General features: G+C 42.4%; 1 protein-coding gene across 3 annotated transcripts in view; it reads left to right on the top strand.

Moving 5' to 3' along the window:
- The first annotated feature begins 54 nt into the window (after nt 1–54).
- The window catches only part of SUGP2 (SURP and G-patch domain containing 2), a 39,199-nt gene continuing 12,342 nt past the window's right edge, over nt 55–26,911 (top strand). Inside the window, exons 1-8 of one of the 3 annotated variants that reach the window (XM_007430715.4) lie at nt 55–309; nt 4,962–5,083; nt 7,490–8,992; nt 11,438–11,555; nt 13,244–13,689; nt 17,706–17,817; nt 21,957–22,468; nt 24,072–24,136. In XM_007430715.4, the coding sequence (XP_007430777.1) occupies nt 4,969–5,083; nt 7,490–8,992; nt 11,438–11,555; nt 13,244–13,689; nt 17,706–17,817; nt 21,957–22,468; nt 24,072–24,136 (2,871 nt within the window). In that variant the 5' untranslated portion in view covers nt 55–309; nt 4,962–4,968. Of the gene's footprint in view, nt 310–557; nt 794–4,961; nt 5,084–7,489; nt 8,993–11,437; nt 11,556–13,243; nt 13,690–17,705; nt 17,818–21,956; nt 22,469–24,071; nt 24,137–26,911 lie in introns of those variants that run through there. The other 2 variants (XM_088149428.1, XM_007430714.4) reach the window with 2 other exon arrangements.

The following is a 26,911-nucleotide window of genomic DNA, read 5'->3' as shown; positions in this document are numbered from 1 at the left end:
TGCAGGGGAAGCGATTCTCCAATGGCAGCGCACGGAAAGGGAATTCGAACTACGCATGCGTACGCCAGGGCTTCGCTAGGGTTTCCAGAGGAGGGCGAAGCGAGTGTTAACGTAGGCCTTCCAGAGCTGGGCTGCAAGAATCCGGCGGACCATTAGGAGGCAGCGAGGATCTCTGTCTCTTTGCTACCACCTAATGGTTGTCCAAATTTTTGCAAGCTGGATATGGTAGGCTAAAATTAAATTAAATTGTCGAAATAACCGTGCCTGCACATTTGACAGACCATCGGCTTTGGTTTCTTTTTAAAACGGGTGAGAAAGATAACTTGATGTAATTTTAAAATATATATATATATATATATTTCTTCCATCACGGTGTTTCTTGAAGGAATTTTTCTCGAGTCAGTACTTCGCGCATGCGCGGCGGTGGAAACACGAGCGAAGCATGTTTTCTGCGCATGCGTTTTTGGATAGCGTCATTTGAGTCCATTACCGACTACCTGGTTGCGCATGCACACGAAGTCGGGTCGCGGTGGAGTTTAGTGCGCGCGCGTTGAAGGGATTTTTTTTTTAAAAGGGCCGGGCGAGTTAGAACAGATCGATGTTTTCTGCGCGTGCGAAAGGGAAAGTGCAAATCTTCCGCCGCAGAGAGCAGTTGGGAAGAAGATCCGGCGCATGCAGGCAGGAAAGAGGGGAGGGGCGCGTGGCGCATGCGCAGAAGAAATCGGCGCTGTTTAATGGAGGTTGCTTTATGCTAGAGGTTGCTGAGGGTGCTTCTCTTGTTCCGTGCCGCTTGGTAAGCTCTGCGGGTAAAGAAGCAGCAGAAGTCGGAGCATTGGGGGAGGGGGGGAGATTGCAAAAAAAGGCTTTCTTCTTTCAAGGCCCCAATACGTGTGTGTCGGACCTACGGTGAGGGCGAGGAAAAATGCCTCTGCTCAGGCAGGGTGGTCAACTGACCAGAAAAACCCAGCCTGGCCTGCTCCTCTGCCTTTAAGAGGATTTTTCAGAAAATGCTCTTTTGCAGTCCACAGCAGGTGGCTAGTTTCAAAGAGTAAATATTAAAAAGTAGGGTCTGTTCGTTGAGGTCTGACTCAGCTGTTCTGAAAGGTGCGCCCCGAAATTGTTACATTTAACATTTGCCTGGCTCTGCGGAGTAATTCTTGGAGGCTTCTCCGCGCCCGCCGGTGCTTTCCCTCACCATCGGACCTGACCTGGGTGGCGATCTGAGAGGAGAACTTTGAAGAATCTGGCTTTTAAAAAAGCATTCTGGGTGTTTTATTACCTTGCAGTGCCCCCCCCCTCCACCAGCATCCTCTAGATCAGGGTTCCTCAACCTTGGCAACTTTAAGACGGTGGACTTCAACTCCCAGAATTCCCCAGCCAGCTGGGGAATTCTGGGAGTTGAAGTCCACCCATCTTAAAGTTGCCAAGGTTGAGGAACCCTGCTCTAGATGTATTTGACTACAGCCCCCACCACTTCTGGCATGCATATTCATTCTTTTTTTAGTTTCCCGGTAACATCGCTGAAGAGTAATATGGAATCCTTCTGAACAAAGCATTATATGGAAGGAGGTTTTTGTCCTCAGTCCCTGTTCACTTTCTCTGAAAAGAGACCTTGGATTTGCTGTAGGTAACTTTGCCAATGAGTTTTCAGAATATCTCAGCGTGGGGAATGAATGTGAAATTGCAAAAAATGAGAAATGTAAGGTTTTGACAAAAATCAATACTTCTGTGGATTGATTAAATTAAATAAACTGCATTGTACTCAAATCTAAATAAAGGTGCCTTTCTGAAATACTGAAGGAAGGATGCAGGAAAATGACATGACAGCCTAGGAGTATTAGGAAAAGGACTGGATGAAAAATCCCAACTTCACAAATGCCTTTTGCACAAATCCAGCTTGGAACCAGAATTCAAAATACAGTATAGTTGTAATTGCTAATCTGAGGGAAGATATTGTATAGCTTAGAAAAGGCAACTAAAATAATCAAAGATTCAGAATGTCCTGCCAATGAAAGTGTCATATATAGTGCATGTGTTAAAAGTAACTACAAATGTCATTTCTAATTGGAGTACCTTGTTCATGGCCAGAGAAAAAGCCATTAATTAAACTAGTCACTGAACTCTATTATTTATGTCTTTGCATATAATATGACATTTGACCCTATACTTTTCTTTGTTAGTCATTATTTTCATATACAAGGGCATGATTTATTTCTTCCTCTCTTTTCAATACTCTATATTCTTTAACTATTTTTAAAAATCTCTTAAGAATTGGGAATTGAAGCAGTATTAGAAATTCATCATGCTGATCAAATACTAATTAATTCTGTTTTAGCCCAAGTGTGAATTGCTTTTGATCCTTTTAATGAATAATTCTTCTAGGCTGCAGCATGATTTTTTTTTTTTCTATTGCAATTTACTCCATTGTGGTAATCTTTGTCCCTAAAAGTGATTATAGGAGCAAATGGGAGAATTTGGTATTACTGATTGATGCCTAGTTGTAAACAGCAAAGGGAATTGTGAAGAAGCTTTCATATATGTTGGGTAAGATATCCTACAGTTGAAAAGAGAGTCTCAATTCCAGCTTGGCAAAAGAGAAGCTTTTCCATTATTTAAACTTAAAGAAGACACTCCCAAGATGTACATGTGAGCTTCTGCAAGCATCCCCCCATTCTCTGGCAAACTCTCTTAATAATTCTCACCTTCTGATTAACACTTGTAAAATTGGAGATACTGCCTAAGGGCAAAAATTCCATGATTAGAATTAGAACATCCTTTAGTCATTCTGCTAAAGAATCTCTTCCTCTTATCTCCCTTTTCCCCAGCCCAGGAGAAGGAATAAGTCACTTTGAGTTTTTTCCCCCATCAGTGACTAAAGCCACTAAAGGGAACTGCATTTGGGCAGTCAACTCTAAGCTCCCCTATACCCTTCCCAACCTTTGGCTTGTCCTAGAGAGAAACCTTTTGAAATATCCACACAAATTGGAGCCTAGCCAATGTGACTTCCCAAGCAGCAGAGCCCCACTAGGGGTGTCCACAGAATTGGGCTTTTACAGCCTCAAGGAGGTTGTTGGACCTTACAGGAGCTGAACTCAATGTCTCTAATATGTTGCCTCTCTAGAAAAGATTTCAGAAGTGGTTTGCTATTGCCTCCTTCCTAGGACTGAGAGAGGATGACTGGCCCAAGGTTACCCAGCTGGCTTTGTGCCTAAGGCAGGACTTATGTGCCTGAGGCAGGACTCATGGTCTCCTGGTTTCTAGCCTGGTGCCTTCACCTGGTGCCTTACACCAAACTGGCTCTTGCCTGATCAACTGGGTTCAAAATCAGACAAAGGAGCAGTATACCAGTGCCCATCCTTTGACCTGGTCTGAGTCCCCAGCTCTGGGAGAACTATGATTTCAGAAAGCCAAGGAGTGCACTGAGCAGATCCAACCAAAGAACCATCCCTCTGTCTTCCTTCTCCATATGTTGGAGGATGTATCTTTGTTGTTGTTCAGTTGTTAAGTCGTGTCCAACTCTTTGTGACCCCATGAACCATATTGCGCCAGGCCTTCCTGTCCTTCACTGCCTCCCGGAGTTTGCTCAATTTCATGTTCATTGCTTCAGTAATGCTATCTAACCATCTCATCCTCTGCTGTCCCCTTCTTTTGCCTTCCATCTTTTCCAGCATCAGGGTCTTTTCCAAAGAGTCCTCTCTTCGCATTAGGTGGCCAAAGTATCTGAGCTTGAGCTTCAGTATCAATCCTTCCAATGAGCAGTCAGGGTTGATTTTCTTTAGGATTGACTGGTTTGACCTTCTGGCAGTCCAAGGGACTCCTAAGAGTCTTCTCCAGCACCACAGTTCAAAGGCATCAATTCTTTGGCGCTCAGCCTTCTTTATGGTCCAGCTCTCACAGCCATACATTGCTACTGGAAAAACCATAGATTTGATTATGCAGATCTTTGTTGGCAAGGTGATGTATCTAACACCAGCTTTATAGGACCAGAACTGTATGTTAATGTAGTCCAGCACTGTAAAGAAATGTTACTCTTTTTCTTTCACTCTGCCACTTCTCTCTATTTTTTTTTCTCCTTTCCCAAGTGAAGTAGTGCCTGTGTGTGCAAAAGGTGCTCTAATCCAGCATGTATGTATGAGTTGCACATTAGAAATGTTTCTCCTTTGCTGTGGCAGGAAGCCTCAAAAATTCTTCCTTTCTTTGTTGTGGCAAGAATCTCTTTTTTTCCCTCTTTCTGTCTTGTGTGTAAACTATACACCATGTAAAGTGAATTGCTTCTTGACACAACCCCACTTCCCCTGCTACTCTCTGAACTTCTTCTTTGTGTCTGTGTCTCATTAAATTAAATGTGCTAAATGTTTAACCATTTATTGTTTGATTGTCATGTATACAAATATTAATGAATTGTATTGATTGGTGGTTAAGTATAATTTCATTTTTGGATTTCTGGAATTTATAAGCTTGTTTAATATCCTGTAGTGTTATGGTCCTGACAGAATTGGTGCTGTGGGAAGCCACAGTTTGTAACCCTCAATCATGCTAAAAAAAAAAATGGCACCATAGATCATATAACATACATTCACAATTCTTGTGAGAAAATAATAAATTTGCATTGGGATTTTGGGGTGAAATTAAGTGCTTTTCTTCATGTTCTCTCCCTCCAGTGATCTTGATGCAGTCAAGAGTAATGTTACTAAACTAAGATATTGAGTTTAGATAGTGCTCTAAACAACCCAGTTTATTCACAGTAAAAGCAAGAGTTCTTACAACCCTTGCTTTTTATTCCATGTGACTGATTCTTCCCACAATAAAATACAGGTCTTCTGCTGAATCTAAGCAGGTCTGGGCTTGAATGGTTGATGATCTAGAAATCTTACTTAGACCTGTCTTTCATGAAAGTTTAGGACATAAAAAGATGTCATTGGCAAATGCTTATTCTTAAGCTTCCTCACTTTTGGTTGCAGAGTCAAGATGGCCTCCCGACGGATGACACGGGAGTCTTTTGAAGCAATCATGCAAGCCAAGGCAAAACGATACCGTCTGGACCGAAGTGATCCAATCGATGAGGCTCTTCACCAACTTAGAGGTAGCACTGATTGGCCAAATTCCTCTCTAATCTTTATGAAGTCAACTACTGCCACCTATTTAGGACTCTGAGTGGAAGTGTGATCGTGCTCCTCTCCTGATTGTGCACTTTCATGGGCATCTTACTTATTTATTATTCAAAGTTATATAGTTGCCTATCTTATATATATGATTCTGGGCAGCTTACAAACAAAACAAATATAAAAGCAGCAACAAAAATACAACAATTTAAAATCTATCTGTAAAAGCATATAAAAAAGTCATAAAGTACATAAAACTCACAGCCTATAATCCCATTCATCAAAGCAATCAGCAGAGCCACTCCACCGGCTCCACCATGCTCCCGTGTCCCCATGCCTGTTGGCAAAACCATGTCTTCAGGGCCTTGCAAAATTATTATTACCCTCAGTGGCAGTGGAAATCAAAAGCCTTTAATCTTATGTAGCAATGCTGCTCTTATATTTTTATATAACACTGTTTCGCTGTCATGTGATAGTGAAGCTTACGTTGAGCTTGGAGACTCAACTCAGATTACTATGGCTTTCCTTTCCTGTTCTTTTGCATTGCTTTTTTTTTCTTAACCTTCCTTTGCTGTTGTATATGCACGAAATAACTTCAAGCTGGCTACCAATTTCCAAAGCTGAGTATCTCTGGAACTATATGAAAGGAAGGATTGCGAAGAAGGATTGTCTTTTAATCTGTTATTCCCCTTTGAAGCCACTCCATATAGCCTACTGTGGGGTAAAAAACTTCCTCGGTGTGTTTGCTACTTGTTTGCTACCCCCTCCAAGAAAATATATATTTGGCAGATACTTACCTCAAGAGGTTTATAGACCACAGTATATTCATGGAAGCAGCAGGAAGGGGGAGATGGAAGTGTGTGTGTGCAATAGAATAATCTGATTTTTTTTAATAATGTATTATTTGGCGCTTGGGAAACATGCCAACATATTTCTAGAAAGCATGCATTTTGAGAAGTAATGGAAATCTGTCATGGAGCTATTCTGGAGGCAATTTCAGATGTAAAAGACTTCAAAGCAGGATTGGGGCTGCTTAGTCCTAGGATGGGAGACCACTAGACTAGACAGGAAAGTAAAAAATCACCCTAGGAAAAAAGCAGTGACAGATCATTTCTGTAAAGAACTTTAGAGAACGTGAGATGATGGAGCTAGGCACCTGAGGATCAAAGAAGAGGACGTACTGAGTTATCAGTTTAGAGCAGTATGGAAAGGCAAAGCAATGAAAGGCATTGAGAAAGAGAAAACCAACATTTTTACAGAATTTAGAAGCAGACAGGGAACCAATGAGGAGAATTAAGGAGTCACTTCAGCAGATGGCAGCACCTGACTAACCTAAGTAGCAACAAAAAAACTTCTATGTTTTGCCAGCAAATCTGTATGGAATTGTTCCTGAAGTTCCCAGGAACTGAATGTGACTCTAGTATGGAAACTGTATGGTTATCACATAGTTAAGAGTGTCAGGGAAGCTGAATAACTTTGGCTCTGGAGGGCTGGTTGTAAATGAAAGACAGAAGGCCAGAGAGAAGATTGCCCTAATCAAGGCAAGAGGTGGCCAAGAAGCAGAAGTTTCTGCTGGAGGAATAAAGGGAAGAAGTGTATTCTTGTGCTTCTTGGCTGCAGACAGTGCAACCCTATAAGCTGGCTAGTTGGCTGATGGGCATTCATTGCTGGGTTCTTGTATCTGAAGCAGTGTGACTGAGCGGGAAAGGAAAAGCCCTTCTGCCAGATGCAGTGTTAAAAAGGTTATTTCCCCCCTCAAATAAGAATCTTTACACAGTGGAAGGCTCCTTCAGCTAAACAATGGCATTCTTTCTCACCTCACAAAAATGAACTACTCTAGCCTGCCTAATAGTTATTACGCCTTGCTTTAGCTCTTTCTTCATTTTATCAGTCATCAGCACACTATTTTATTTAATGCTTTTTTTTGGTAAGGTGGGGTCTGAATGGAGAAAAGAGCAGCACTAGAAAGAAAGGGAAACTGAACTGTTAGGTTTGCAAGTTCCTAAATACAGATACTGTATGGTACTTATTTTCAAGCAGCCCCGCTGTTTCCGGTTGGACGTTCTGCTGAATTCAGTGAGTTTGGTGTAGCAACTGTATCCATTTGTCAAAAAGGCCAGTCAGAGAAATGTGTGATAGTGATGCAAAAAACAACAGTGCAAATAATGTTCAATTTCAGCTTAGTTATAAATTATCCTGATTTACTAAACAGATTGTTTTACCTTTGATTAGGTAATGTTTGATGTTCCAGTAGAATATAGAATTGTATGATATACTGGCTAAGCTTTTTCGGCTCTTCCAAATTAAGATTTTTGTGGGTCAGTGGATGGTTATATTAAAGTTCAGTACCTCTGTGAGCAGCAGCTCTCTTTTGTTTCTTTGTGCAGTTCACTCGCGGCCAGTCACACGGGCCCAGTACAATGAGGAGGAGGAAGATTTTCATGATGGTGGGAAGTTCATGCAGGGTGACTGGAGGAAAGATGCTAGAGATGAGTATTCGCTGCCTTCTTATAGGTCCAGCAGCCATGTCACAGAGGAGGAGGATTACTATTCCAAAAGCAGCACTGAATTGTCCTCACGGAATCGGGATTATGGCCAGCTAACTTCATACGAACAAGACTATGGTCATTCATCTTCAGTGGAAAGAGATTATGCTGGTCCATCTTCCCGAGATCGGGACTATGGACGCTCTGCCTCACGGGAACGGGAATATGGCCGGGCTCCTGTTCGAGAACCTTCCAGATGCCGTGATGCTGACTATGATTCACCAGAACTGTTGGGTGATTTCAGGTCACCAGGGCTTTTGGAAGAGGATTATAGGACTGCATGTAGTCAGAATTATGACCTGGAGCATGGACTTGAGACTGAGAGAGAATTCAGCCCTTCTTTGAACATTGGGAGGGGAAGAAGTCCCCGAGGGAAACGTGGTATGGCAACTCAAGGCGTGGCCAGAAGTAAGGAGGAGTTGGCTGCTCGTCTCAAGAAATGGGCCACTAAAACTTTGTCCCCAGCAGATGATCTTCTGTTAAATCCTGTGGATCACTCCAAGCAGAGAACTCTACCTTCTCCTCGACCCCAACATAACCAAAGGCCAGGTCTGGCCTCTCAAAGGGGGCTACAGCAAGAGGGAAATCTGAAATCTACAGGGTATGCCCGCATCAAGGAACCAGACTTGGAACTTATAGATCCTTCTGATATTTTTGCAAATTTTGGGGTTGAAATAATCAAATGGGCTGGGTTCCATGAAATTAAGAGAGACCCAGAGTATTCAGAACTTTTCCGGGTGCTCTTCACATTGGAGACAGAGACCTGTGCCAAAATGCTGGCATCGTTTAAGTGCTTGCTGAAAGCTGAGCACCAAGATTTCTGTATGACCAGCGTCAAGACACTGCAACATGCAGCTCTGAGAACACCAAAAGTGGACAGCCAGTTTTTGAATCTGCTGTTGGAGAAAAGGGTGATGGTGACCAAGAATTGTTTTTTTGAGGTCATTAAGCCTTTTGACCGGTATGTGATGCGGCTCCAGGACTACCTGCTCAGGAGCACCACACCTCTGCTGATGGCCTGTAATGCCTATGAGCTCAGCATCAAAACAAATAGCTTCAGTGACTCAAGGCAGATGGCCGCTGCTTTTGAGACTACAGTTTCCCTCTGCCGCAAATCCTTGGCCCTTTTGGGGCAAACCTTCGCCCTGGCCTCTGCTTTCAGGCAAGAAAAAATCTTGGAGGCCCTAAGCATCCAGGAACTGGCCCCTCCTCCTACCTTATTTCCCAATTTTGATACTTCTGCTTTGTTTGGAAGAGAATATATAGAAAACTTGCAAAGTTGGTTGGAGAAAAGTGGCTGCCAGATGCAGTTAAAGAGACCAGCTGCCAGTCCTCCAGCTCAGGGTCAGTGGAATGTCATGGAAATCAGACCTAAAATTAAGAGCGAGGAGCAATCAGGAGTGTATGTCCCAGAGCAATCAGGAGTGATGTTCTGGGATGTTCTGCCTTTCATTTAATCTCTATGAAATACACTAGGTTGAGGAAGAGAGGCTGTCTCAAAATTTCATTCTGAGTAGAAATTTGAACTCAGATCTTCTTTATCTGCAATGTAACCATTTCATCCTGGAACTTTATTTTAGCTATATAATAATGCAGCCATTCCCAATTCAACATATGTTGTCATTTTATTGGGAAGGTTTTATTCTTGTGCAAGGTGGAAAAAGGAAGGTTTGGGTTTTAAGATAAGTGTGTTGCACCTGGCATCTCCTTAGAAGAGGCTATTTATCTGATTGATCCTAATGCCGGCTTTTCACATTTCCAAAGTTTTAAGGCAGATTCAGAAATACTCATCCAGAAACAGATTTGTGTTTGTTTTAATTTTTTTTTAAATCCTGCTTCTCTCATACAAAAGGCTTAAAAATAAAAATATCTCATTCAGATTCTTAAAATTGTAGATTGATTTGGAAGGTTAAACAGAAAGAGGAGTTCTACTGATAGATTTCTGGATTGCAGTATCTTATTTAATAGTATCGGGATTACCTCTCCTCGCCTCAGTTAAGCTCTTTAAATTACTATCTTTTTGTTAGTTTTTTATTTATGTACTTAAATCATCACAGCATGACTGTAAGACCTCAATCTAACAAACCATAGGGAGAGGGATGTCATTTGAAACTAAATGTTGGCTTAATCTGAAATTTACAAAAAAAAAAAAATAGGGCAGTTGAATACTTAGGTAGTCGATACAAATGTAATTTTATCAGTTCTCTGGGCTGCTTTGGAAACAGTGGATTTTGTCCCTCTGCAGGGTAGTTTTATCCATTGCCTCTGAAGTCCTCTGAATGGAGGTCTGGAATAAGGTTTTTAGAATGTTGTCATTTGGGTGCATTCAGTTAGTTAGTTAGTTAGTTATTAAATTTGTCCCCGCCCATCTCCCCCCAATGGGGGACTCTGGGCAGCTCACAACTCATTAAAGACAATAAATAAATATACAATTAAAAGCCTATATACACAATTACAAAAAAGAAAAGAAAAAGTCCAGGAGGCCGATGGTTCAAGGCAGCAATGCCAGTCCTCTAAGGGGCTAGCCAACCCCACACTTGATGACTTCCCTCCTTGCCCCAGGCCAGATGGCAGAGCCAGGTCTTCAGATCCCTCTGAAAGGCCAGGAGTGAGGGGGCCAATTTCACCTCCAGGGCAAGGTATTCCAAAGGGCGGGGGCTACAGCAGAGAAGGCCCGCCTTCTGGACCCCGCTAGTCAGAGCTCTTTTGCCGAGGGGGTCCGGAGCCTGCCCTCTCTGTGTGATCGGGTGGGACAGGTTGAAGTCATGGGGGAGAGGCAGTCCCTCAGGTAACCTGGTTCCATGCCTTGTAGTTAACCTGCTTTTCCCCCAGGCCCCTTCATTTTGCAACTGGCTTGCACTTGTGAGCCTGTTCTTTTCCCCTGCCTCTTGTTGGTGATCTTATTGTTCTAAGATGTTGTAACCTACCTGATTTAGTAGACCTCCAACACTAGTCTATCTTTTGAACCAGGGAAGGGGAAGTACACCATCTGTGGAGATACAGTACTGAAATTCCAAGCAGGTACATTGAGTAGATGGAGCAGCCTCTACTTCCATCCCAATTCCCAAAAAAGTTCAGTGCATGGTCTTTAAATAGAGGACGTGACAAAATATTGACTATGCATAATGGAAGAATACCATTGCTTAAGAACAAACCATCTTCTTTAAACAAGACATATAGTAGCCGGTCTCTGTGTACTGGGAACTAGGTTGTCAGCTGACAAAATGTGAGGGGAGGCCTGGAAAAATGATGTGACAAACAGAAGGTAGTAAGCCTATTGTTAAGGAATATCTCCTGTCGTTCTCCCCCCACCCCCACCCCGGCAATTCAAAATGCAATTACAGGTAGGTTTCTCTTAACTTGCTTGTTGACTGCAACATTCTGTAATCAGATTTGTTGATTATGCTGTCCAGGAATCTGTACTGAAGAATGTATAAATAGCTGGATTTATTAAAAAAAGCCACTAAGTGATTAGTCAGGGGACATTCTAAGTAAAGTTTTTGAGTCTCTGGTAAGTACAAATGGTAAGAGATATATATTGGGGCTGTAGCCTGTGGCACAGAGTAAAACTCTTCAGTGCACATAGAGCCCACACATTTTATGGTACAGAATTAAACTGAACACTTAAACAGACTTGCGTACGTCACCAATAATAATGGTGATGAACATACACTTTTTGGAATTGTGTGATAAATTTACTAGCAGGAAGACATCAAGTTGCTACCTTCATTGTTATTATGACTTCTAATTTTTTTTTCTTGTTTTGGTACTTGTTCTTTGTTTGCATAGCCCCGCAGCGTGCGGATAGGAAAGTTGTTGAGACGATTGAAAAACTAGTGAATGCGATGGTTTCTGGCATGTTAACAGGGAAAGAGAAGGCTGAATTGAGACACAACCCGGAGTATTGGTACTTATCTTACTTGTTTCTTGTCTTTGGATCATTCAAGGAGCTTGGAGGCAATATCTAGCCCCATTTTTATCATATCTTTGTGATGATTCTACAAGGTAAGTTAGAAAATAAATGACTGGTTTAAGATGTCCTATTCTATTCAGGAACCCATTGATACCTCAATGTGCTTAAATAAGCAAATAAATATGGCTGAATTTTAGGACCCTAGATCAAGCATAGTTTTCAGCTGAGGCCTTTTATCTTATTTAGACCAGATTACCCATCCCAAGCTTCATCCCCTTCCTTGAAACAGCCTTAAAAATGCTTTCTGAGTACTTTTGTACAGCATACTTTATTATAGTTTATGTGGTCACCCAGTGAAAATGCTATAATTGGGGAGCAATGGAGTCACTGTTGAAGAATGACTGCTATGTGACTATGTCTGTATCTGGCATCATTTTCTTGGAGAATTAATTGCTGCTAAATATTCCCCTGGATTCAGACAAATGCTAAGCCACTATTGGTAGCTTATCTTCTTACCCAATATAAGTTACCATGATGTACATATGTAGTCTCTGTCTTTAAGTCTAGCACTCTTCCTCTCTGACTCTGTGTGCTGCCTGCACTGTTAAGGAAACTGGCATCAGGCAGCTCACAAAGGGTGATTTCTAAGAGGTGTCCTCTTGGGGAAGGTTAGTTGACCATGCCTGCAGTCCCTGGCTGAAGGGGCTGCTCTCTGTCTCAAGTGGCAAGTTCCTCCTTTGGGGGGTTACAAATTCTGATAGTTACATGGGTTTGGAATTATGAATTACACTGTCTTCCCTTGCTTGTGAAAAGTAAGAAGGGTTGGGGTCACTCATATCTCCAAGGGAAGAGAGTTACATAAAATGGGGGCTTCCACAGAATACGTTTTGTTCATACTCATGTCTCTTGCAAGGAATGGGGACTCTCAGTAGGCTTCAGATAGAACCACTTTGTTTTCATGGTATCTCAGCTACTTTTTTTTCTTCTTTGAATTATTCTTAGCATACACAGTAAACACCAGTCCATAAATAACTCACATATGCATACTGAATGTTACTGTCTGATTTTCACTTTCTTCCAAGCTGAGACATGACAAAGGACTATGTAGTCCCTTCCCCTCAGAATCTCCTAAGTCTCTTCCACCACCACCACCACCATTTAGAAAAGTGGTGAGAGAGCCCTTTGCTCTTAAGGTAAATTTCAGTTGCTTACTTATGTGCAAGACAAGACTTGAAGAGGTGGCCATAATTGTCAGAGGTGCATAAAAAGCTCTGCCACAGTCTCTCTTGTGTCTTGTAGGAGAGAAGGGTTTAAATAGTTGTTCGCCTGCCTTTCTTATTATATATGAGTAGGTGATAGAGCCAGTATTGTTGGCCATCCAGGCCTGCATTCAAGCCTTCTAAGCAAGAATGAACAGTCAGTGCAAGCAAATCCTTAGCCTAATTTGAAAACTATTTACATGCTATTAGTTCAGGCTTTGGAAGAGCAATCTCCCCTCCCCAGCAGCCTGTGAAGTGGGGAGAAATAGAAAAGGAGTAGAAGGAGGAAGAATTGGGGTCCTGTTTATAGCTGTCTTCATCTATGTTATCTCTGAGTGAAGGTCCCTGACGGAACAAGGGGATGGTTCCCATCTCCCATCTAGCTACCAGTGTTGATTAAACTATCTTCTTCTCATAAAACAGGTTTCTTCATGATGAGGGAAGCCTTGAATACAAGTATTATAAGCTGAAGCTGGATGAGATGGAGCGGCTTATGTCTACAGCAAAGGAAGAAACCAAAGACAAGAAGACCTCTGAGCAGCAAATCTCAGAAGCTGTGAGGATTCTTTTGTACAGGAGGAAAGTAGCAAATATCAAGAAGAAGCTCTTTCAAAGGAGAAGGCCTGGGATCCTGCAAAGGGCTGTGAGAGCCAGAAAACTGAAGAAATCCACAATTGGGACCCAGACACTCTTATCTGCTGGGTCAGTGCTGAAGCAGCAACCGCCACGCGCACAGATTTCCAGTTCCAGCAGTGATAGACCCAACAGTGATCAGGCAAAGGCACAGTCCCTAAAAGAAACTTCAAGCAAAGCGGACTCCCTGAGGCTTTCAGAAAATTCCCAGTCTTTGATGAGCCTATTCCCTGATGGTAGGTGAAACCAAAGAGGAGGCAATGCTCTTAGGAAATGCCACAAACAGCTTAGGTGATTTTTCTGTGTAGCCCAGAATCTAGTCTGTTGATACAGCCTGAGGTCTCAAGATTATACGCAGCTGCCAAAAGCCTTCAGTGTGACCCCCAGGCCTCCAGAAGTTCTTACGAATTGGCATTTTTAATGTGAGAAAATTGTGAAATAAAACTTTTGCGTATAGAGAGAAGCAGGAGATCAATTGAATAAAAAATGGAAAGGGAGTTTGATTTTAATTAAAGACTAATGTAAATGAATCAAAATGAAATTTAGGTTGTATCTACTGTATAGAATGCAGCCCCTGATTAAAGGCCAAGATTGTCACCCTCACCTTCTGTTTGCTTCAACTGGGTGTACTACAGATTGAACCTGGAACCTTCTGTACCCAGAACAAGGAAGCTGTGGTTGCATTTCTGCATCTGCTATGAGCAGCCCTGTCAGAACCCTTTTTGCAGCTCCCAGAGCACCCCTTAATTTGTAGAGCCCCAGTTGCCTGTTTTCAGAGGTCAGGTTAAAAGCCCAATCCCCCATGTAAGTGACCTGTTTCTTTGCCACGGGAGATGTTCAGGGCTTCACCAATGTTTCTGAAAGGGCATTCCATGAAAGGCCAGTATTCCACAAGCAGCTTACATCTAGATTGGTATTGCTGGAAGGAGTCATTTGGGCCTACAGGAATCCAGAATGAGCATTTCCAACAAATGGCTCTCTACCTCCACTTGAAAAGGAGAGCCCACCCCATCTGGGTCATTAGTTCTTCCGTCGAGCTGCTATTGTTAAGAAGCCTTTTAAAAAACATTTAATTGTAATTTGCCTTCCATGTCCTACACTTGGGTTATGATAGAGCTTGGCTTTCTTCTGCATGACATCCTTTCAGGTATTTGAAGAGTGTTACTATATTTTCCACTTTCTCTGCTGCTGTGCCTGCCTTGTAGAACAGCATAACCCCATAGATTCTGGCCTTCCGTAAGGAATCGAAAACTTTGCTTTTTCCCAGGCAGTGTGCTGGGTTGTTTAGAAAGCCTGTGTTTCAAAGGGTTGTGAATGTTGATATGTGTGTCCTGGCATGATGCATTTTTGTGTTTTTTGTTATTGTTGCTGCTATTTTTATTAATTTTAATTGTTTTTCACTACCCAGGTCACATGCTGCATGGGCACCTTAAATATTGGATGGATGGATGGATGGATGGATGGATGGATGGATGGATGGATGGATGGATGGATGGATGGATAGATAGATAGATAGATAGATAGATAGATAGATAGATAGATAGATAGATAGATAGATAGATAGATAGATAGATAGATAGATACCGCCTTCCCTCTCAAGCCTAAATATTCCATTCAGGCATGTGCTCCTGGTCCTGTGAGCTGTGTGCATCTTTCACCAGTTTGATATGTCATCTTGACCAGCACTGGAGGGAAATTGTGCCCCTCACTGACCCTGCAAAGCAGAGCAACCCAAGGGAACATGGCTGATTATTTTGCCAAGATGGAAGCATGAACTGCGCCTGTGTGGATTCTCCACTCAAGGTGGCATGAAGTGTGGGGCCATTGGTCAGGGCAGTGCTGTTGAATTGCCTCAACAAAGATTTGCACAGCTTTCTTGTGCGGCATCTATAGCTCCACTGGGTAAAATGACAGCATGGTTAAGTAGGGGCCATTGAAGAATGCCTACAGAGCAGTAGGACAGATGCATTCAGCACAGCCGTTCACCATCACTGAGTAGTGCTACTATCCCTATGGGAAAGCCTATAGCCAGTTTCATCACTTGAAGCTCCCAGCATGCTGGGTGGTTACTAGCTGTGTCTAGCCACTGTGCACAATCCAAAGCTGCATCCTTTAGGCCTTGTGCCACACTCATCCATGCATACCTTCTGCAGCCTCACTTTGACTAACCCCAAGCCTTTTGGCAAGAGTATACACAGTCTTTCACATGGAGATCACCCAGTGCTCAATCTGCTAGTCCCCATTATTGGTAGGCAAGAAGCGGAGCCCTCTGCTGTGTGTACGGTTTCCTCTTCAGCCTACTAGTCCCAGGAGCCATGCTTTTCCCCCCTTTTTTTAAAGGAACTATCACAGGTATTCCCCATTTTAAAAAAATAGCGTTTTTTCTCTGCTTTGGAAAGGTTTACTGGCTTGATAACTATTTCTTCACACTAAAAAGTAGGACTGAAAATGATTACCTAACATCACTAACCTCATCATTTTACAGAGATCAGAGAAAAAAGAGAGAAGCTCACAGGCTCCAAGACAATGGCCCATTCCTTCCAGAGGGAGATAGCATTATATCAACTGTGAAATCATTGTTCTGTTTCCTGCAGACCTCTCTAGTCTTTACTCAGCAGGACAAATTTCCAGAACTACATCTTGGTATTTTCCTCAAGTTTCCATAGGAAAAGAGGAAGTTGATGCATATTAGGCAAGGTTGATTGATCTTTCTAGCCCATAAATAGTCTAGTCTAATTGATAATGACTCTCTAGGCCAAGCAGGTTCCTTGTTGCTTTGTAAAAGTCATTAGCATTTAGTTGAATGAATCAGTTTGGTCCCTTAAAAAAGCTATGTTGCTTCCTCAGCCATTGTAAACTAATTAGGGACCCACAAGAGTGAGGCTGGGTATCCAGCAATATTAAATGTAAGAGTGAAACTGCCAGTTTTCTTAAGTTACTAAGAATGCTTTTGGATCTCTAAGTAGTCCAGATGCATGCTGAACAAATTAAGGTAGGGACTAAAGGCCAGCATTCTGTACTTTATTCTGTCAACTGATCATCCATAAATCTTATATTTTTAACACTAGTCATAAAGAACATGCCCCAAATCCTTATTCCATCATTCATCTGAAGTAGGAGTGTTAACATCCTATCTAATTAATTTTCATAGTTGCTGCTGCTATCAGTTGAGTCACTTTGGTGACTCTACTCACGTGTTCCATGTCACTGAGCTTCTTTCAGGATTAACTGTGCCCAAGAGAATAGCTTGCTTACTCTGCTTCAGATTATCAGGTTATGCCCACCATCTCTTCTAGGGCCAAAATCAGATACTCAAGTCACATTTGTATTATGTACCTCCACATTTTTTGTTTTTTCTTTCAACTTCAAAAAATGGAGACGAAAACAAGAGGGCTCAGTCAGGTTCAAGCTACCAGGCATAGGGTGAGTGACGGATGAGTCTTTCCTCCACCTTCATGGTTGTGATCAACCCACTGCATGTCCACCGAAGATGCAGAAAAAGCAGGGGGAGTGGAGATCACTACTGCAAAAGTGTTTTTGCTATGTGACTATTCAACCAGCCCATCTTTTTGCCTAGCAAAACACATGTAGCCACAGTAAGCAATCAGAGTTTGGATGGTGTACCAAAACATGTTAAAGGTAAGATAGCCATGGTAATAGATTGTAGTTAAGATTACAGTCTGGCTGATTGGGTGATAAATAGACTGCAGTGGTATTGTTTACCAAGCCACTTTATAGCAGAGTGTCTGATGCAAATGCAGTCCATGTTTTCTGATGCACCCGTGCACTTAACACAAATTTTTTTTAGAGCCATTAGACATCTAACTGGCTCTCATTCTAAATAATCTCAAATAACTCTTAATCTTTTCTCCAAAAATTTACATTTTTGTGCACCATTTGAATTGTATTTGTCTACATATTGTGGATAGGGGGAGCCACTGAGCCTCAGGGAAAGATTTTTTTTTTCCTCAACAGTCTTGCACTAAGTTTGTGATAGAGGAGAGGAGGCTGATGAAGGAGGAGTCATGGCTTCAGTAGTACAGCAGAGGTTTCACATGCAGGTTGTCCTAAGTTCAGTCTTTGGCATTTTTGTATCAGGGACTAATGATGAAAAACAGCTTCCTATGGTTTATTTATTCTACCTTTCAGTAGCATTCAAAATAAGGCCCTATTGATAGTACCTCTGTGTGTACTGTTTCCTTGCAAAAAATCTTTTTTCTGAAGATTCTTTTCTCTTTCTCTTGCCTTTCAGTGGACCCTAAAGTCATGGTAACTGCTCAGAAGCTGGCTGAATTTGTTGCTGAGGTTGGGCCAGAAATCGAGCAGTTTAGCATCGATAACAGTGCAGATAATCCAGATCTATCGTGAGTACTGTGTTGTTTGTTCCCCTCAATTTTGCTAGTCAATGGAAAGGCCAAATGGATAATAGAAACACTTTGAAATAATTTAATAATATTTTAGAGAATTCAGAGGGATATGCATGTGCTGTTCTTGTTGAAATCCTTGCATCACACTTGTGAGAGTGTTGACTACTATCTCGTTTTTCAGACGGAGGGGGAGACTGAGGTGGAAAGCAAGGGGTCTGCCTAGGTTCCCTTCTTATGGGATCATCATAGAGGTGGGATTTAATTTGCTGGTCAGTTGTGTTGCCACCACACTATATTATCTCTTAATCTGGCAGACAAGAATAATAAATGCAACTTTCTTTGAGGTGAGGGGAGCAGTTTTTAAATTGTTGAGTCATACATTACTTCAGGGAGAGGGCTGTAGCAGTTATTTGCAAAGTTGATCAGGCTGGTGTAGACAAGCAGTAGCCCGCAGCAGGCAAAGCAGGCAATACAGTTCAAAGCAAATTTTGATAGCGCCCCCACTGTACTTAGAGAAGGTGGGGCCCATTCTCTCTTTTAGCCCACTTCTTCCCTGTTCTCTAAGCTGTCAGGACAGGGAGGATCACTATTGTCAAAGATCTGAACTGATCACTTGGAGAGGGCTTTGAAATTACAGTGTGCACTGTGTATGACTCTAGACACAGGGTGCCCATTTCTGTTCTAGAGGACCTCCAAAACTTTGTACAGAAACACAAGTTTTCCAGCTCTGGTGCTAGTGAAATCCCATGAACTATAAATGCCAGAGATTTAGTCTAGGATTCTGCACAAAACATGTGTTTCACTACCAAGTTATGAGCCTTTCCTATGATAGCCAAGAAGCATTGCTTTGGTTTATCTGCTTTAATTTACTGAAACATACGTGTGTTTGCAACCAAGTGAAGCCAGGAGGTTCCCAGTACAACCAGGAACAAGATTTAATGAGTTAAGATAGAATATTAAAGTTTTAATTGTTTAATGGTTATCAAGATTTTAATTGTTGGTTTTATTATACATCGCCCAGAGTCACATTCGTGAGGTAGGCAGCTATATAAATTTGATAGATGAATAAATAAAATTACAGCACCTGAGTGGTACATATGCGTTAGAAGTATAGAATATACATTTTTATATAAAGATACAAATTTCTTCCCCATAGCCTACTTCTGTGCTACAAGGCCAAATATTGAGATCTTGTTTTGTGGACAAACCATGTTTGCCTTAATACAAAACAGCATATCTTGGTTTATCACTAACAAATATAAATACCAAGCTCTCTTCCTTGCGTGGACAGTAGGGAAGTATTTAAGCCTTTTAACTACTGGATTATATCAATGAACCATAGTCAGTACCTGCTGACTACGCCAGACTGTTGTGCGGGAAATTACCCACTTACATAAGGAACCAAAGCATTTGGAGAGAGATACAACAAAGTATCTTTTATTGGCATGCCCAACTATAGTAGTCACTGGACTTCTGACCAAAAGAACTCAAAAGAGCTCCAAACTAGGCAAGTTTATGGGTTATATACGCCAAGAAATGTTACATGGGAATGATAAAAAATGCAATATAAATCAAACTGTGACCTTTACAATAAGAATGTAACATCTGGTAATACTATGCATTGACTTTACTATGGCTATCCCAGCACTGCTACATTCTTTTCTATCGGGACTCTAACCCACCCTAATGACAGATAATAACTCCATGTGCCATAAACAGTGACATTTATTGTGCTCATATACTGCCTCCATTCGCACCAAAGAAAAGACAACAGTCTAGTTTCTGTTATGTCTCCTCTCTCCAGGTGGCTTTGATTTACCTGCTCTTTTATATTTCTGTGCCTTTCTTCATGCTTATGCCATGTACAGGTCATCATACATGACAACCCTCTGCTTGATCTCTGAAGATGTAGATGTATTATGGCATCTGAATATGTATTCCAAGGCCAAGTGCTGGCCTTCAGTGTGTTTCTTGACTGCTGGTTCCTTCACTGTTGATAGTCCTAAAAGACAAAAACTATCTACCGCTGCAGTGTCATCATTTCAGTCCTAAGGACATTGCTGTACCCATTCTGATTAGTTTGGTCTTCTTCTTGATCGTAGTGCCATTTTTCCACTGTGGTCCTTGACTTTCATTACTAGAATTTGCGGAACTTTTGCATTTTCAGCTACCAGAGTAGTGTCATCAGCATAGCACAGATTACTGATGTTTTTTTCCTCCATTTTTAAAAACACACTAATCTTCTTCCAATTCAGCCTCAAGTTCCTTCTGGATAGGAACAGTGGCTTTTTGTCCCATGTTTAGGTTTTCCATGAGGGCAGTGAGATGTTCTGGGATTCCATTTTCCTAAGGACATTCTACAACTTGACATGATCAACCCAATCGAGGCTTTTTATAGTCAATGAAGCACATACTGACTTTTATTAATATTATTTGATTTCCTCAATTATTCAGAATGCATCAGCAATAAAATCTCTTGTTCCTCAGCTTTTTCTAAAACTAGCTAGAATATCTGGCATTTCCCTTTCCATATACCGCTCTAATCTGCATTAGATGTTCCTAAGCCAGTGTTGCCCAAACTTGGCCACTTTAAGATGAGTGGACTTCAACTCCCAGAATTCCCCAGCCAGCCAAGTGGCCAAGTTTGGACAACACTGGTGTACTCCAACTGGAAATGTCCATGGATATAGGTGCCTTTTTGGTTGTTTGAAGAATGTGTTAGCAATAAAGAAATCACTGGATTGACACAAATTGACAGGCATTTTCCTGCTTCATTTCAACCATACATTCCTAGCCCAAACAGTCCACCTGTATTTTCTTCGTACTATTTCCAGCTTTACTATTTTAACTGTAAGCAGCACATCTTGTTTGTGTGTTCTGGTCAGTTTCAGATTGAACTTGACCATAAAAACCATCAAGCTCCTCTTCTTCTGCATCCATAGTTAAAGCATAAACTTGGATAATCATCATATTAAAAACTTGTCATGAATTCTGATTGATATTATTCAGTAATTGACTGCATTGTACCCAACAACTGTATTTAGTGTATCCTTCCTAAGTATGAAATCAGCAGCATTTCTTCTTTGTTTTTTATATCCTGCATATAGAATGATGTTTTGGCTGAAAGTCTCCAATTCTAATGCATTTCAGCTTGCTGATGCCTAAGATGTCTGTGTGTAGTCAATTCATTTAGTCTTTCACTGTGTTGTGCTTTCCCACATTCATGCTTCTTACATTCCATGTTCCGACTATACTATCAATCACTTTATATTGTTTGTCCATATGATTCTTGATAAAGCATAGGAGTGGTTTACCATTGTTTTCTTCTGCACAGTATGAAAGTGATCATCTGCCTCCAGCATCTTTCCATATCTCTGCTGCCTGGCATAAGTGCCTACTTGCTTTAGCTGGGCAGCTGGGATGCCTTTCAGGTCTTGGAGGACCCTGCTGGGATTACATACTCTTGGCAAAAGGTCCTGGTGTTCTTCACTCATCACTTCCAGGAACAAGCACACATGCGCACGCAGGCAACATAGCAGGACTCGAGTGGGAACCTAGTGGCTTAGTGTTTTTTCCCCTACAAGATTTCACTTGCTTTTTTATGCAGTCATTAAATTTTTTTGGTGAGATTGGGTTAGCTGCTGTCTCTCGGTCTAATCTAGGATGGACCAACTTTTTGGCATGCAAGGCTGCCCTTTATTTCTGATATTATTTTGGCCTTGGAGGGTCATGGGCCATAGCCAGTGATAGAGTGATGTCACTTGGGTGAATGGAGCTGAAAATTTTACACCTTTGTGGTTGTTGAGGGGAAGGAGTTAAGTAGTTTTAAGAGTCAGAATGGAAGCATCTGAATTTAATAAAAGAAAACACTAAAATAAGACCACTGTGAATCAGACCATTTGCTGCAAATTTGGCTGCATAGTTTTCACCTGATCTAGAAGCTGCAGTTTGGAATTGAGGGCCACATATGCCCTGCGAAGTGCAGATTGGGCACCCCTTATCCAGCCTAACAGGGTTCTTTTCAGAAGGAAATATCATGAGGAAGGAGGTGGCTTTGTGTGCCACCTTGAATTCTTGGAGGAAAAGTGGAACAAACTTGCAATAATAAATAACACCATCCTAAAATCCTCCCACAGATTTCTGCAGGATCCAGAGAGTTCCGCCTTCAAGTTTTATCGCATGAAAGTCCGCGAATTATGCCCATCTATCAACTTCAGTGCTGGACAGGAATCTGCTGACCTTCATGAGAGCCCTGAACCAAGGGAAAGTGAATGGGGAAACTTGGAGGAGGAAGAAGAGGAGGAGGAGGAAGAAGAGAAGGAAGAGGAAGAAGAGGAGGAGGAGGAAGAAGAGGAGACCCCCCAAACTGAAGTGGAAGCAGAAGAGGGAGATGAAGAAGAGGAAGCTACAGTACCAGCTGAGGAGCCAGAAGAAGGCCTCCTGGAAGAAGGGCTTGTGAAAGTAGAGCATTCAAAGACAGCTGAATCAGGACAGACCAGCAGCACAGCCACAAGTGCCATTTCAGAGCCACTGGCCCAGGCGCCCGTGCAAGGTGCCCCCTTTGGGCGCAAGAGAATCAGCAGCAAATCCCTGAAAGTGGGCTTGATTCCAGCATCAAAGAGAGTGTGCCTCATAGATGAACCAAAAGGTGAGCCGGGAAAGTGTTTCAAGTGTCACTCCTAGGCTGCGTTCTCTTTGACCTTGTTCACGTATCGTCCCAAATTGCCATGTGAATGGTTTGGTATAGCCTTTGGGTGCACTAAACCCAGCAACCAATTCTGTGGCTTACGCAGTGTGTAAACCCAGTCTCTTTTAAATCATGAGCTAAATGCTTTCCAGTTTTCACTGTGAATGTACTGCTCTGTGCTATGCCGGAGAGAGGGAAAATGGGAAAGTCCCTGAAATTCTTACTGAAGTCCTAATTATGACATGGGTGAGAGAGAGAAGTGAGTAATTTGTACAGTGGGATTTCTAACACTATTACCTTTTCTGTTTATTCATCCCTTTTATGCTTCTGCAGTAAGATAAGCCCTTTTCTCCAAGTCTAGGGGATTATAAGGGCTGCACTTAGCCTCCACCTCTGGTGCTGAAGATCAGACAGGTGTCAGAGGAAGCCCTGCTGAGAAGCTAGCAGATGGTGCAATTAATTGCTGTTGGCAGTGCCAATTTTGACTGGCTTTGTGCTATATTCAGACTGGTTTTGCCCAACACATTTAACTGAACTAACTCATTTTCTGGGTCGACGCAATCCATTGAATACACTGAACTGTCCAAATAGGCTGGATTTGCAGAACAAGCTAAGTACAGAATATGTTTGAATGCTGCAGTTAAAGCTAATCAAACTTAGCATGTGATGTAAATGTAGCCACTAGCTGATCCGGTAATACTTCTATATGAACCCAGCCTTATTTGAAGGTATGCGTTGCCTGTGAGTCTTTGTCATGTTGCTTTGTGATGATAGTGAAACCTTAGCAGACGTAGTACCAGGAAGCCCACACTGCATGCAGCCACCTCAGACTAAGATATACTGCCCCTTTCAGATCATGTTGCATCTGCCCCAAGATGAAAAACGGATCTAGTAAGTGATCTCTCAAGTGTGTCAGGCTCTCATTAAGCTTGGTTAGGTTCATGGTTGTCGTGGCAGCCATGAACTCCTAGGCAGTTTGAAGTTGCACAACACTATCAGTTGGAGACGTCCACCACCACCACAGCAGTTAGGTTGAGGAGTCCTGGCAGGGATGCCACTGTGTGGCAAACTCAACTACCCCCACTACAGAGTAGTGCTTCTTAATGCCAACAGAGTCTTGCGGGTAACCACAGCAACCTCTCCTACCCTCCCCTGCCCAAGGAATGCAGCTGATGTCAGATCTGAAACCTGAGTGAGCAGATTTCTGAGACAGGAACTCTCCTCTCCTCCTGGTGTCCATGGTCCTCCTAGGGTTCTTGGAAGCAGAATTGCATTTCAGTTATGAAAAACAGCAGCTACATAGTAAATTGGGGCTGACCCAGTACTTCGGCTCTTCCTGTTGCTAAACAGGATCCACCTTATTTGGAGGCCATCTGCCTCTGATGTTGGAGGCAAACAAGGGAGAACTCTTGACGTCATAGATCTGTCTGGGCTTCCTGAAAGCATCTGCCTGGTCACAGTAGTACTGATCTGTATGGATTCCTGTTCTAAAATCCCAAAGTGCAATTATGTGCTAGTATTTGTTTGACGTAGGATTGATTTGGCCTTTAATTTTGCTTTTTAGTACATGATCCAGTGCGGATCTCTTATGACCGACCTCGTGGCTATCCTGCATACAAAAATAAGAAGGTGAGGCAAAAACGATTATCTTTAAGACTGGGATTTTTGTATTGCAGCTTTCCTCCGAGTAATGCTAAGTAGAATACCCTATAAAGGTTGGGGGGGAAATCTTCTGTTTAACCCTTGTTCCTATTCCATTAGGTATGCTTATATTTAAGTTCAACTGTCTATACGGTATCACATTAGATCGCAAGTTAGAACTTGCATGCTGGAATGTGCTTCTGCATATATCCCTGCACAGATTCCCTGCACCCAAGTCAGTTGGCTGGAGTGGGTAAAGCACTCAGGTAAATTTGAGTAGTCACGGATCTACCCTCCAGTCTCAGGTCAGTGTTAATAGGAGCCATGTGTTCTGCTTGACAAGGGGTGGTGGGTGAAGCAAACTCCCTGCAGTTGGAAGGTGTCAGTTTAGCCTCTGTTTTTAGTGACATTCTTCCTAGTTATAGGAGGCATGGGATGTAGTTTCCTAGTGACCTTTCATTATTGCCTGATAGATGAGGCACAGAAAGGACATTTCTCCAGTTCCTGGGCAGTGAAGTATACATCTGAATATCAGCAAAATAAAGCACTAACTTCAGTGTTTAAAGTTCCACAGTCTTACAAAGAAAACACAAGCCATTTAAATGCACAAAGGAGGATAACACTTTCACATAATTCTTTGGAATGGGATTTCTGTCATTCTGAGTTCCACATTGTAGGTCCTGGGAGTATTAAGTCATGAGCACCAGAATAGGGAACTCAGTCACCTCTTTAATTTATTTATTTAGATTTATATGGCTGCCCAACTCATGCAGTAATGACTCTGGGTAGCATACATCAATAAAGCCATAGAAGAACCCAAATTACAATTAAAAGTAACAATATCAGCAGGAACAAAGCAAAAACTCAACATAGCACATAGTTGGGGCCCATCAGACACTTTCTCCACTTCCTAAGACCAGCTCATCTTTCATCCCGGCCTAATGCCTGGGAGAAACCCAAGTTTTTGAAGCCTTTCTAAAAGCTAACAGGGTTGAGACCAGCCAGATTTCAAAGAGAAGATCATTCCAAAGGGCAGGCACTGCAACAGAGAACATACTTCCTAAGTTCCATCCAATGACATTGCTTCAGGGAAGGGACCAAAGATAACCCAGTCCTGTGCCATGTAGGGCTTTGTAAGTGATAACTGGCACCCTAAATTTCTCCTGGAAACCTATAGGGAGCCAGTACAGCTCACGAAGTAGTCATGTTACATGGGCATACTAGGGTGTAGCCATAACTACCCATATCTCTGCATTCTGGACAAATTGCAGCATCTGAATAGTCTTCAAGGGCAGCCACATGTAGAGTGTATTGCAGTAGTCCAGCCAAGAGGTGACTGATCCAGGGTGTGAGTGATTGATCCAGGAACAGGCACTGTTGGTGCATAAGCTAGACTTGTACAAAGGTTCTCCTGGCCACAGCTTCTACCTGCTCTTTGAAATGATCCTGGAGGAAGGAGGAGAACCACTGCAGTACTGTGCCTCCCACTCCCAACCCCCTGAGGTAGTACAGAAGGATACCTTGGTCAGTGGTATCGAAAACCACTGAGAGATCAAGGAGGGCCAGGGTGGATGCCCTCCATTACCCTATCCCAAGCCTGTTATCGATCATCAACGTACGACCAGTGCCATCTCAGTACTATATCCTGGCTTGAACTCTGATTGAAAGGTCTCCAGATAATCTGTTTCCTCCAGGGCCTTTGGAGCTACAGGCCTTCTCAACAGTCTTCCCTAAAAAGGAAGGTTGGAGATAGGATGAAAATTGTCCATCTCTTTTGGATCCAACGATGACTTCTTGAGGAGAGGGCAGACCACTTCCTTCTTTAGGATCAGCAGAACCACCCCCTCTCTCAAGAATGCACTTACTGCTGTTTGGGTCCAACTGCACAACCGCTCCCTGGAAGCCCTAACCAACCAGGAGGGGCATAGATCTAGAGCCTGGGTGATTGCATTGACCTCCCCAAGGACCCTGTCCACTTCTTTAGGACTGACTGGCTCAAACTCATGGTGGGTAACCAAGTAAGACTGTGTCTCACTCAACTCCATAGGACCTGTGTCGCCTATGGAGTGGAATCCAAGCAGCTTTATGTGCCAGATGCTAAATGTTCTCCTCACAGCAGCCTTCTAGATACCCCCCTGGCCTTTCCGTGCCCCAGAGGGACTAGGTCACCCTGAACAGGGCTGCCAGCTAGCATTCAGCAGACACAATAAAAGTGGAGAAATAGTTACATTTCATCACTATTATTGCCACAGGGCAGGCTCTTACCTGTGCTGGTCAGAATTGCTCTTTGTCTTCTTCAGTAGTGCTCCAGCATCTCTTCTGCCACTTTGTCATTTGGAGATCCTCTGAAAACCAAGGGGCCCATTGGGATCCACAGGCAATCTCACCCAAGGTCGTCGTTGCCCTCTCATTCCACGTTGTAACTTCTAAGCACCTCCTCTGACCTCTGTCAGGTCTCTTGATCCATGCTACTTTTTAAGAAATTTTAAACAAAAAGAAGCTGTTACGGTACAAAGCACTAATTTTTGGAATAATCTTTATTTCCAAGAATACGAGTTGAACATAAGCTCCTAAAGATGTACAAAATTCATTGATTAGAAAACGAAATGTTCCAGAGAATATTCCCTTTCCCTCCGTTTAGGGAATAGTTTAGCACAGGGTTCCTCAACCTCAGCAACTTTTAGATGGGTGGACTTCAGCTCCCAGAATTCCCCAGCCAGCCGTGTTTAGTAGTTTGCAGAAGTAAATTCTCGAAACCAAAAG

Source organism: Python bivittatus, unplaced genomic scaffold (genome assembly GCF_059951505.1).
Source record: "Python bivittatus isolate LINGU-HERP-01145 unplaced genomic scaffold, Pbiv_v1 ctg000580_np1212, whole genome shotgun sequence".
Lineage (NCBI taxonomy): Eukaryota > Metazoa > Chordata > Lepidosauria > Squamata > Pythonidae > Python > Python bivittatus.
This window is presented reverse-complemented; position numbering and strand designations above follow the sequence as displayed.